This window comes from Dioscorea cayenensis, chromosome 14, assembly GCF_009730915.1.
Source record: "Dioscorea cayenensis subsp. rotundata cultivar TDr96_F1 chromosome 14, TDr96_F1_v2_PseudoChromosome.rev07_lg8_w22 25.fasta, whole genome shotgun sequence".
In the NCBI taxonomy this organism is placed as follows: Eukaryota; Viridiplantae; Streptophyta; class Magnoliopsida; order Dioscoreales; family Dioscoreaceae; genus Dioscorea; species Dioscorea cayenensis.
This window is the reverse complement of record NC_052484.1, coordinates 20,649,645-20,662,218: the sequence shown is the minus strand read 5'-3', so window position 1 is coordinate 20,662,218 and position 12,574 is coordinate 20,649,645. Positions and strand designations below refer to the sequence as shown.

At 38.5% G+C, this 12,574-nt stretch overlaps 2 protein-coding genes across 2 annotated transcripts; one reads left to right on the top strand and one right to left on the bottom strand.

Annotated features, from left to right (window-relative positions):
- Nucleotides 1-282: 282 nt before the first annotated feature.
- LOC120275782 lies at nt 283-4,191 on the top strand. Its single transcript, XM_039282480.1, has 2 exons — nt 283-870; nt 3,776-4,191. Exons 1-2 carry the CDS (start codon nt 469-471, stop codon nt 3,902-3,904), a joined length of 531 nt encoding a protein of 176 aa, XP_039138414.1. The 5' UTR covers nt 283-468; the 3' UTR covers nt 3,905-4,191.
- Nucleotides 4,192-8,527: 4,336 nt separating this feature from the next.
- LOC120275780 (subtilisin-like protease SBT3.9) lies at nt 8,528-11,669 on the bottom strand. The gene is made up of 10 exons (XM_039282478.1): nt 11,519-11,669; nt 11,345-11,436; nt 11,167-11,264; nt 10,909-11,070; nt 10,211-10,827; nt 10,065-10,126; nt 9,710-9,970; nt 9,500-9,614; nt 9,236-9,407; nt 8,528-9,146 (listed from the first exon to the last, which is right to left on the bottom strand). Exons 1-10 carry the CDS (start codon nt 11,621-11,623, stop codon nt 8,602-8,604), a joined length of 2,229 nt encoding a protein of 742 aa, XP_039138412.1. The 5' UTR covers nt 11,624-11,669; the 3' UTR covers nt 8,528-8,601.
- Between the last annotated feature and the right edge of the window lie 905 nt (nt 11,670-12,574).

Here is a 12,574-nt window from a genome sequence, read left to right as displayed (position 1 = left end):
AAGTTGCTCCGTGGTCGACAATTAGACAATTTAGATTTTAAGAATTAAAACATAGTTTATTACTCAATGATCTAAAAACAAATCTTATATGGATAGATAAAAGACAGCTCAATAATTTTTTTAAGATAATGTTTTTATAAGTAATGTGGGCCTCGGTCATATGAGTGGTCACTTTTGATGAGTTTGTCTTCATTACTGATAATATTCTGAAAATAATAAAAATAAAAAAAATCTTCTCGTTTTAACCGGTTTACAGTGAAAATGATTCATTCTATACAGATTCTATCTCTCCTCCAGTCAATTTTCTGTCCTCCAAAATAGGAATTCTCCCAACCCACCTGGAGCTACACCCACTAACACTCAAAATCCCAGAAAGATATAAATGGATTTTATCCATTAATTCCAAGTGTGATAAATTCCACTCACAAGACCCCTCCGCTCAGAACAATCAGTTGGAAGATCCTTTCCATGAGGAGCTTGTTGATTTGGGAGATTGTTGATTGGGAAGAAGATGAAGACATCCTAGTAGATGAGTTTGCAGAGGATGATAATTTTCTTGATGAAGAGAACAATTTTCAATTGAAGGATGATTTCCAGAACATTGATCTGATCTCTGATCAAGATATTACAGATCAACTTGACCCTCTCAGAGAAGAAAAAGCAGTGGAAGAATTAAGAGAGGTAGAGAAATCCACAGAGGTGGCTCCTTCATTCCCAGCGCCTTCTGTTCTTCATTCTACTTCAATTGAGGAAGCTGGACGCTGGAGTGACAAAACCAAGAAGCCATCTGGACACTGGAATGAGGAAGCTGGGTTTATTCCATACCCTCTCGATCAACAAAGAAGAAAATTCCTATGGATCCAAGAGAAGGTATGCCTATCTCCATTAATTTCATATTTTCTACTTGGTCAAATTTGCAATTTTTCAATTATAGCAATTCTTGTGGTGTACAATTCATGGGTTCACCTAACCATATGTAAGTTCAAATGCCTAGAGAAGATTCATTTATTGGAAGCTGATAGGGCTTCCAAATTCATGCATACCCAAGGATCTCCTTCGAGATCCAATTATAGATAGATTCTTGCTGTTTTCCAATGGAAATTATAAGTTGGAATGTTAGAGGTCTAGACAGACCCTCAAAACATCACTTAGGTAAGGATATCATTATCTCCTCCCAAGCAGATGTTGTCTGCTTACAAGAATCCAAACTTCAAGACTTCACAACTCTACTTGGAGAGATCCATTGGAAGTCCACGCATTGACTCTTTCGATTTCATACCAGCAATGGGAACTTCATGTGGAATTATCATTGTCTGGGACCAGTCTCTAGTTAGCGGAACCCTAATTCACAAAGGGATTTTCTCAATTACTTTAGGTTTTTCAAATCGTTCAAACAACTCTGTTTGGGCCTGTACAAATGTTTACGGACATAATGAACAATCACTCAAATCTACCTTCTAGAGTGAAATTCGATCAATGCGAAGTCTACACTCCTTATCTTGGGTAATTTGTGAAGACTTCAATACTGTATTCACTTCGCATGATGAAAATAAAGGGGACATCAACCCAAGAGACATTTCTACCTCTCAAAATCTTTTAAACGATCTAAACCTTATCGACCATCCTATTCATGATCGTCGATTCACTTGGTCTAACGGTAAAGCAAATCCAACTTAGGTCCAATTAGATCATTTCCTTTATTCTCATAATTGGTCATCTTTAAATCCTAGATCTACTCAATATGCTCTTCCAAGATTCGGGTAAGATCACTCTTCTGTCTGTTTAGATTTTGGGATTCATCCTATTAGTCCTCGACAATTTAGATTTGAGAAATTCTGGTACTCTAATGAGCAACTAGAGAATTTAATTCGAGAGTGGTGGCTGGACATTAACCCTGAATGCTGTGCTGCCTTCGTTCTTACCAAAAAACTCTCATTTCTAACATCTAAACTCCGTTACGAGGCTAACGAGACTTTTGGAGCTGCTGAACTCCAAAAGAAAAATCTATTAGCAGAGTTGAACAATCTAGACATGATCGGTGAGAGTAGATCTCTTTCAGAAACTGAACTTTCACAACTCAACCAAACCCGTGCTGATCTCTTCTCTATTCTAAACCAAGAAGAAATCTATTGGAAACAGAGATCTAGTATCACTTGGCTTAAAGAAGGAGATTCAAATACCAAATTCGTACACCAAATTGTGAATGGCAGGAGAAATAAAAATAATATATATCACATTCGTCATCTTGGTCAATGGGCAGAATGGGACAAAGAAATTGGTAAAATTTTCATAGATCATTTCCAGAATCTACTTGGTACCCCCATTCCCAACATATTCCTTCTAGATTGGCAAAATCTAGAAGCAAGTAGATCTTTCAATGCTTGAACTCCCCTTTACATTAGATGAGATAAAACAAGCGGTATTTGATCTTAACACTGATAAGGCTTCATGTCCGGATGGATTTCCAATCTTTTTCTTCCAGAAGCACTGGAACATCCTTCAGGATACCATTCTAAAATTATGTGATGATTTTTACACTGGAGCTCTTAATTTTAAGTTTCTGAACTAGGTTCACATAGCTCTTATTGCCAAAAAAATGTAGCTGCGGAAGTTTCTGAATTCCGTCCTATTAGTCTAATTAATTCCACTTGCAAAATCATTTCCAAGATTCTTGCCTCTAGACTAAGCTTAGTTATTAATGACCTGGTGGATGATTTACAATCCAGATTTATAAAGGGAAGGTGGATTGCTGACAACATTGTTGCAGCCCAAGAACTAATCTTCATCCTCCAAATTCTTGGCTATGCCTTTAAAGTATACTTTGCCAAAGCCTTTGATTCGCTAGACTGGAACTTCTTACTAGAAATTCTATCTGCTAGAGGCTTTGGATCTTGATGGATAAATTGGGTGCACACCATCCTTAAAACCTCTAAGACTCAAATCATCATCAACGAATCTCCCCAGGAGTACATTAGCTATAAAAGAGGCTTAAGACAAGGAGATCCGCTGCCCCCACTTCTTTTTGCCATTGCAGTAGATGTTTTAAGTGCCATGTTTACACATGCACTTACTTCCAAAGTTCTAGTGGCCATTCAGCTAAACCATTCTGACAACATTTGTCATCTCCAATATGTAGATGATTTAATCGTCTTCTCTCCAGGAGGAAATGAAGATCTTCGCATAATTAAATTAATTCTCTATCTCTTTGAAGGATCTTCGGGCCTTTCCATTAACTTTTCAAAAATCTGCTCATATTTGACAAACTTTGGTTTTCAACCAAACTCAAACTCAAACTCAGCAATGATCCTGAATTGCTCCAGAAGATCCAACTTAGTTGCAACTAGTGGTGTTAATCGGGCCATGCCGGCCCAAGCCTGGCACGGCCGACACGTGTTAGGTTGTGCCCAGCCCTAACATGGTGTTACAGTACTGTGCTCGTGCTGGGCACGGCCCAGAACCCCAGTCATGCTAGGCTGGGGTTTAACGACCCATGGGCTGTGCTGGTCCAGGCACGCAGCCTGGCCTGGGTCGTGCCAGCCTAGGCACACGGGCCATGCTAGCTTGTTATGGCACGACCCATGACAGTAACTAACATCTTGTTATCTAATCTAAGGAGTTCAACTTGCCTTTTTCTTCAATCTAAGGTACCCTAAAGACTAAAGTAACGGAATTAATGACATTTTGCCAAATCACTTCATCTTTTGAAGTTTTATAAAGTTACAAACTCTAGTGGCATGAGTCTTAACTGGCGTCTGGCGTCCATTTTTCACCTCAGGGCAACCTCCAGTGGACTGGTTCCTTCTCCAAGTTCTTCTTCTTCTCCTTCAACTTCACTTCATTTTTTCTCATTAACCACAAAATCGATCAGGCGATCATCATGGTTCCAGAATCTTCAATGATATGATCTCATATAGGAAGAGTGACTATAGATGCAGATCCTGCCAGGCTTGTGGGTTATCCAGGAAGGCATCGATTCAAAGCCAGTGGTGGAGCGACCGAATTAGTAATTTTTTTTAAGGTTTGTTTTTTTAGAGGTTTTTTGTTTTGTTTGGGATTTTTAGGGGGTTTTTTTTTTGTTTTGAATTTGTTGATGAATTGTTTAAATTTGGATGATAAGGAGTCATGAACAAAGGAGTGATTGTTTTGATTTTTGAGATTTTGATAATTTATAATGTTTGGTTGATAATTTGAAAAATAGCAATGATAATTGTTTTAACAGATCTGAAGTTTATTAATTATTTTATGCATTGTTAATTGGATGATGATTTAAATAGCAAGGATGAAGGACAATGCTTTTGTTTATTTAAAATTTTGATTGTTTGTAATTTTTGATTTTGGGTGATAAGCTTAATGAATATTTTGATTTTTTTAACATTTTAAATTGTGTAGACATTACATTGTTAGTATATAATACTAGAGATAAAACAATACTAAGTTGTTAATTTATGATATTTTTCCTTTATAATAATTTGATTAAATAAATAAGAATGTAAAAATTTGGATTTTATGGTTTTTATGTGTTAGAAAGATTTTTTAATTAATTTGAGAATTTTTTGAAATTTTTAATTAAAAATAATAATAATAATATCTGGCCATCACAGCATGAGCCCACCCGGAATGTGCCTTGTCGAGTGATGGGCTGGCGTTTGGGGTTGGCGGGCAGTACCGGCCTGGCACAGTAAGCACATGGGTCATGCCGGCCCGAGTACGCACAATGTCCAGGCCGTAGAGGGCCCTTGCCAGGGCAGCCCACTCGACACCACTAGTTGTAACCACTTGGAGGACAAGATCTTGTGAAGAATATACAATTGTCACTCCCCGACCCGCTGGCCACGGGACGCAACAACCACCACAACGATCCCAAGGAGGGACACTCCGCCACTCAATTCTTGGTGCGCCACAAGGCCAACCAACGACCTGCAAACAACAATATTTACACTGATACACAGTGGAAGTAGCAACAACAACAATCACAATAATAAGCAAAATTAGAGGGGTTCACAAATGCACAGGGAAGCAACAACAACAATAGCACACAACTGATACACCAAGGGTTTAAGAGTTGTATAGATACAAAACTATGCAACAAGGTTTACTATACACTAATGGATCCATAAGTTAATCAACATGACAAAGATAAACATACAGGAACTGAAAAGATACACAAAAGAAAGAAAAAAAGCAAATGCTCAGCACGTTGTCACACAGCCGCGCCTACTACCTACAAAAGACTGGGAAGAGCAAAGAGGGGTGAGCAACTAGCGTTTCTCAGTGAGGGGTAGTTAGCACAACTCTAATAGAAATATACCATAATAATGGCATAAATCTCCAAATATGATCCTTTACAAATAAAATAACTAGTTTAGCATATGAATATATATAATAACAAACTTTAATACAAAATAGTAAGAAAGATAGAATAAGAATGCATTCCAACTCAATTAGGGTTTTAGAATATCAAAGTGTAAAAATACTGAATATAGAGTTCCAAATTATGAAAATAAGCTAATCATGAAGCAAAGCTTCCACAATAAACATGTAAATCAAAATAGCTCCAATTATAAGTTTAACAAAATAAATAACATGAGTTTCACAATAAATAAACATAATACTAGTGTCAAATCAAATTTATGGGAGACTGCCCTCCTAAGGGCGATAACTGGGCTTCTCCCGCTCACCACAAATTCAGGATGACACTACAAAAAAAATAATGGGAAAAAAATCTTAACCCAAAATAAAGCAACACCCAACACTCACCCAGCATAAAGTGGTTTAGAAACCTCCCTAAACATTCACTGCGACCAAGGCTAGGTTTAGAGCCGTCAAAATACTCATGCCCTTGACATTGACCCATTGGTTCACCGCATGGTGACAACGGCTACCGATGAATATCCAGTCAGAACTCTATACTCTCACCTGAATTGGCCCTTGTAGTAATCAGTCGGTCTACCATGCCACCTCAAAAGACTAGCCGTGGAGACCGCCTACTACAGTAGGGTATTACCATACAGACTCAACAATAAGCACAACTCCACAATGAGTAAAATAGCAAACATAATACTCAAATAAATCAAGAATCACCATCCATTCCATAAGGGAATGATGCACACACAACTTAAAATACGTTAACATGAATCACTACACAATAAACAACTTAAGGGATAACCCGGAAATCTTTCATTTGAATACAAATTGCATAAAAGAAGCACCAAACAATAAACTCCTTCCAAGGTTAAAACTTCTCAAAAGCAATCATAATAACCCACAAAAACTCATTAAGCAAGATAGATTATATAAACATATAAATATGGGTAATCTTCTAATAAAGTCATGCTTAATAGTCCCACTCATAAGATTAACAATTCCTCTGTTTCACAAGCTAATCCTCAACTAACTCTTTGACTCAAGCTAACTCCTCACCTCCTTGCCAATCACAACAAACAACATTAAAGATTAGTACAAAAATCCAAGCAAAGAAACCTTAGGTTCCTTCTACCAAACAACCCTAAATCGATCCTAGGGTTGGCTCAAAGCTAGGTCTAAATGTTACCAATGAAATTCTAAGGGTCAAAGCTTCATTCAAATCCAAAGAAATCAAAGAAAATACCAAACAACCCTAAATCGATCCTCGGGATTACTACAGTAAAACCGGCCCTAATACAGAGGTTTTCTCCTGATTTACAACACCTAACTATGAAATTTCTTTACAAATATTCACACAACTGAATAACAAATACCTTGGCTTCGATTTGAGCCTAAAATCAACCCAAACCATGATGTATTTCTAGATTTTCAAAAATTTCCAAAAACAAAGAAATACGAGAGAAATACGAAAGAAAAACCTTGGATCGAAGCCTTACCATGCTCAAGAGGAGGAGAATGGATGCTTTGATTTGCCGGAATGGTTGCCAGAAATTTTTTCTAAATTTGAGGTGCTCGGCCGAATGAGGAAGAAATGAAAAGAAGAAAGAAAGAAGAAGGAAAGAAGGATGTAAAATTTTGGATACTACAGTATTGGGCTGGTACAGTAACAAGATGAAAAACAGAATTGGGTTGTCTATAGCTACATTGAACTGGTTATAACAACATTTAGCACAATCACTTGAACCTCAAATTGGAGAGAGTTGCTAAATATGGATTGAGCTATTTAAAGCAACTACTTGGAGGCCAATATCTCATTGTAGCTTAGTTTGGTAACAAAGCTATATGGAGGCACAAATCATAAAAAGAAGATTTAAGTAACCAACTTGGGTTATGGGGAAATGAAAAACAAAGCTAATTATGGTTGGAGATATTTGAGAATGTAACTATTTATAGAGAAGATTGAAGACATGGTCATGAAAAACCAAACTTTAATAAATGAAAATCAAGTTTGGAAACTAAATAATTATAAGGATCAAACTTGGATGAATGAAGATCAAGTTTGGGAGTTAGAAGATATAAGATCAATTTTGGAATATTGTAAAGACTAAATTTGGATGACTTAGAGATCAAGTTAAGTGAAAGTTTGAAGATTATTTGAAGATCGTTGGTAGACTATTTTGATATGATGGAGACGCGCTATAGGGTGCGACATTTGCGAAGGTATTGCTAATAAGACGTGTGGAGGCGAGTTAGTTGTTGAAAGGTCAAGATTGGGAGGATTTTACTACATCAACTTAGGCTTGTGACAAAACCAGATAGAAGAAAGCTCCTTAGAACATGTGTTCGTTGCGTCAAAGTTATCAGAACTTTATCTAAGGTGAAGAACATGTCCTTAAAGCTAGAGTTAATGCAACATGAGCGAAGTTGGAGGAACTATGATAATAATTATGTTGACTCCATAGAAGAGTCTGAAGATCATAGCAACAAGAACAACAACCATTACAGAGGGAACAAGGTAGCAGAGACGTTAAGGAAAGATAAAGAAGTCGGGAAAACAGAAAATCTCTATGCCAACCCTACAGTAGGGAAGTGTTTTAGGTGTAACCAACTAGGACACAAATTAAATGAATATCCTTTGAGGAAGACTGTGAATATTGTAAAGAAGAATGAAGATATGATTTGTGAGCCAGATGGTGACTAGGAAGATGAACATGAAGAAGAAGAAGAAGAAGAAGAAGAAGAAGAAGAAGAAGAAGAAAGGTAAGTTTATCTTATAAGGCGGATAATGTTAACTCCCAAACAACACAAGCATATTCAAAGCCATCAATTGCTTAAAAATAAGGTGTTTAGTACTATTATTGATGATGGATCTTGTGAAAATATAAGTAGGGAAGCTTCTAAAACTGAGGTAAAAGATGAAATGGTTGATTGGGAGAGTGTTGATGGAAGAAAGAAGAACAATGAAAAGGATTTCTCTGTTCATATACTGTTCACCCAGGATTCTTATACTATTCTCATACTGTACATACACTGTACATCTGGGTTTCAGTACTCTTCGGTACTGTTTAATTATATTCATATAAAAAGGGCGCACTGCGATTGGCAGAAAACTATATTATAGTTATGAAAAGAGAACTACTTGAAATTGCAGAAAACTTTAGCATTACCATACCAGCATAATAAATAGGATTTTATTCAGAATTTAAGATAATTAGAACCAATTCCAGCTTCAGGATTTTATGAAGCATCAGAATAGTTGTCATAAATCACAGTGCGCACTGCGATTGGAATTCTAACAGAATGACCCTTGCCATCCACCCAAGTTAAGCTTCCAAAAGTATACAACCCCTGCACCTTACGAGTCGCTATGAAAGTCACTTTGAAACTGTTAATCTTCTTCTTGGCATCAAACACAAGAACAGAAGGTTCTACCACCATCTTGATTCCTGAAGGAGGTTTAACAATAGCTTTATAAGTTGCATCCACATTCCCAACATTAAAAACAGTTCTCCAAACATTCTGGGTGGTTCTGAGATCAGGGATGGCAATTGAAGGAACATTGAGGTAATATAATGGTGCAGTGAGAACGTCACATTCTCTGTTTGGAGCAAGAGTGCAATTGAAAAACTTTAGATAGTCTTTTTGCTGGACATCATAAACAAGACCCGGATCTACAGCTCTATTCGGATCAACAACTCCACCACCGTAATCAAAAGGGTCTGCAACCTTCCGTGGAACTCCGTTTGCAAAAATTGGTTGTCCGTGGCGATCAGTGGTCATTGCTTCAAAGAACGACAAGTATAAAGATCAGCAAATTTGATGTTATAGTAGTAGTAGTAGCAGGTAGTAATAATAGTTGAGAGTAATATACCAGTTGTTACTATTGCTGACTTAATAGCAGCTGGAGACCAATCTGGGTGAGCTGCTTTAAGAAGTGCGGCTATTCCAGAGATATGGGGGCATGCCATTGAGGTCCCTGAGTCAAAAGCATAAGAGTCACGCTTCGCAGCCAAGATATTGGATCCTGGGGCTGCAACATCGGGCTGGCAAAACATAAATAATTAATAGAGTTGATAATTGTAATAGCAACACATCAGTTGATAATGCTGCAATGATTGTGTCACATTCTGAGCACCTTAATCACAGAAGGGAAAGCATGGCTAGGTCCTCTGGATGAGAAAGCTGCCACTACGGGTGCCCAAACTTCATCTCCCTCAACAGTCCTAGTGAGACTCACTTTCACAGTTGAGCTGTCAGGCCACAAAAACATCACCATAAATTCATGAAAGAGAGAAACAAATTAGTTAGTGCTGAAGTAGGAGTTAGATAGAAAATTAATGCTCACTTTGCAGGAATATCGAATATTTTCAAGCCAGCTTCAATATCTACAAATACACAAGGAATGCCATTGCATATATCAGTAACACCATAAAGTAAATCAATGGGATACTCTACATATATGACCCCTCCAGCTCCAGCTGCCACTGCCGTAGACATCGCAATCCCGAAATCAGCTCTGGGGAGTATGCTCGTGACCTCACCGGGTGAAAAACAGAGCACTATTTTACCAGTAACATCCACGTTCTTGAGTGCCTCCTGGTCACACCTACAAAGAAAAATAATAGTTTATTAAAAGAAACAACCAAATAATGACATTTATACGGTTATATATATATATATATACAGTCGCATGATAGTACCTGCCACCAGCAACAATTGGTTTGGAACTACTCTTTTTGTTGTCATAGAACAGACCTTGAGACTGCAATAAAATGAGGTCAATTGGTAATGGATGGTGGATAGTGGATTGCCCAAAGCACTGAAGCGACATATATGGGATAAGTACCACTAGTTTGAGATTGTTGTCGAAGTTGAGGACAGTGGGGAAGGAGCGGTCCAAAGTGGATGCGGCCACGCTAATGATCCATGGAACAGAAGCCGATACAGTCTGTGGCGCAGGACCATCGTTCCCTGCTGCGTAGACGATGGTCATGCCTTTGGAAACAGCGAACAGTGTGCCCATTTGCTCATTCACAAATGACCCCAGTGACAACGATAAGACATCGACGCCATCGTGAATTGCATCGTCTATGGCCTTGAGAATGGGTGCGTCGAAGCATGCACCGCCAACTCCCCAGCACACCTTATACATTGCCAGTCTCGCTCGGGGTGCGCCACCACGTGCCGCCCCTGCCGCAATGCCGTTGAAGCTCACGTTGGGTACGAGTACACCAGCAGCAGTGGAGGATGTGTGTGTTCCATGCCCGTTCAAGTCCCGTGCCGAGAGATATTCACCTTGCAGGGCATCCTTATCAACTCCACGAGAGTACCACCGCACGCCGATCAGCTTCTTGTTGCAATGGTTTTTGTTGAATTGTTGCCCTGTTTGGCACTTGCCCTTCCATCTTGATGGTATGGGACCGAAACCTTCATCTCTGAAGCTCCTTGATTCAGGCCATAGACCTGAAAATGGGATTTCTTCTTAGTAATTAGATCAAATAACAATTAGAGAAACAGAGGAAGAGCTCTTTGTTTGTTGTGTGCCTGTATCAACGACACCAATGATGACGTTCTCTCCGTAGTTGGCTTTCTGGAGGAGTGTTCCTTGTTCAGGGTGGTCATATGGAAGACCAAGGAAGTCCCAGCTTCTGGTTGTTTGCAGTTGGCGTTTTTGATTTGGTTTTACACTGATCACCCCCGGAAAACCTGTATTGAGATTAAGATGACTGTTTGAATGCCTAGCTCGCACACTGTAATATTATTTACTGTTATATTATACATTCAGACAATATATATGGAGACCTGAAAGTTGCTTGGCTTGGGACTCTGTCAGTGTGGCTGCGAATCCTGAAAACCCATGCTTGTAACTATAGATTATAGACTTCAGAGCTTTCTCTTTGCTGGAAAGAAACATCAAGTTTATGCCTTAAGTAAAGTAAAACTATATACATAAAACAATTCAATGTTTATATACGTATACCTTCCGAGCAGAGATGTGAGCATGTCATGGTGTGATTTTCGGACGAGTTCTGGATCATCATGTTTACGTTCTCCCAGAAAAGCAATGTACACCTGAACATTAGTGATGTTGATTTACTTGATACAAATTAAATGCTTTGTATGTATGAGTCAAAGAATAGAATCCGAAATATACTCTTCCTGACTCTGCCTGCTCAGAGTGTTCTGCAGTAACACATTGACAAGGCAGGAAGGCCATCAGGAATGAAGCTAATAAGAGTAGTGTAAGTGGAGTAGCCATTGTTCCAAGCCTGGCATGCTTGAAAGAAGGAACTGGGTTGCATATTTATAGCCAGAGGATAACAGCTTAATAAACACTTCTTCACATGTTAGAGATATTAACCAAGATCTTCTCCCAACCAAATTAATTAGTCCCCACGGACTTTTCCGTCGCTTCATCTAATAAAATAGCACTATCTTACTATTTTTAAGTGTTAATCTCCAAAATATCTCTGCAGGCATGATTAATAATATGTGCTCTTAGTAATGCAAGCTCCCAAAATGGAAAGTTAATTTAACTTTGTTCAGCCCCATGCTACAAGAAAAGCTATACCATGCATAAAATTATTTTTAGTGGCATTGCTTTTCCACCTCTCACCCATTTCCACATAACGAATAGAAAATAATTTTGAAAATGAATTCTCATGGTAGAAGAGTGGTCCATTTCATTGTGGGAAAAAAAATCTTCCATTTTTTTTAAAAAAATGAATAACCACTACAATTAAAGATAAAAACTCTCCACAACTCGGAGGTCACAAAAACAACCAACCACAAGAAGTGGAGAAACAATCCAAGAGAAAGAAAAAAGACTGGAAGAAAACTAGGTGAGGAGACAGGCCTCCCCCCTCTAAGCCAAAGAGGATTAGCCCGCACTGTGACCCTGCAACTCCTCAGCAGTCAGGGTCCCATGATCTCTACAAGTGGCCCCAAAAACTCAAGGTTTCGCTGGATGGTCGAGATGGAATCTTCTAGCTTCACCTGAGAGCCCTTTGTTGAGTACCATGACAAAAGCATACGATCAATTTTTAAGATAACGACATGTGCAGGCAAGACATTAGCATTAAAGATACAATTAATCTAACAATTCAAATATTTCACTGAAGGGATTTCACAACTAAATCCCCAATGTCCCTTCTTGAAGGTCGCACAAGTGCACGCCAGGAACTCCAAAGATCACTCAACGAGAACGGCG

Coding starts and splice junctions, on each gene's coding strand:
- LOC120275782 (XM_039282480.1), top strand. CDS start 469: ATGAGGAGCTTGTTGATTTGGGAGATTGTTGATTGGGAAGAAGATGAA. Junction 871..3,775: donor TCCTATGGATCCAAGAGAAG/GTATGCCTATCT, acceptor TTTTCACCTCAG/GGCAACCTCCAGTGGACTGG.
- LOC120275780 (XM_039282478.1), bottom strand. CDS start 11,623: ATGGCTACTCCACTTACACTACTCTTATTAGCTTCATTCCTGATGGCC. Junction 11,071..11,166: donor CCAAGCCAAGCAACTTTCAG/GTCTCCATATAT, acceptor ATCTCAATACAG/GTTTTCCGGGGGTGATCAGT. Junction 10,127..10,210: donor ACAACAATCTCAAACTAGTG/GTACTTATCCCA, acceptor ATTTTATTGCAG/TCTCAAGGTCTGTTCTATGA.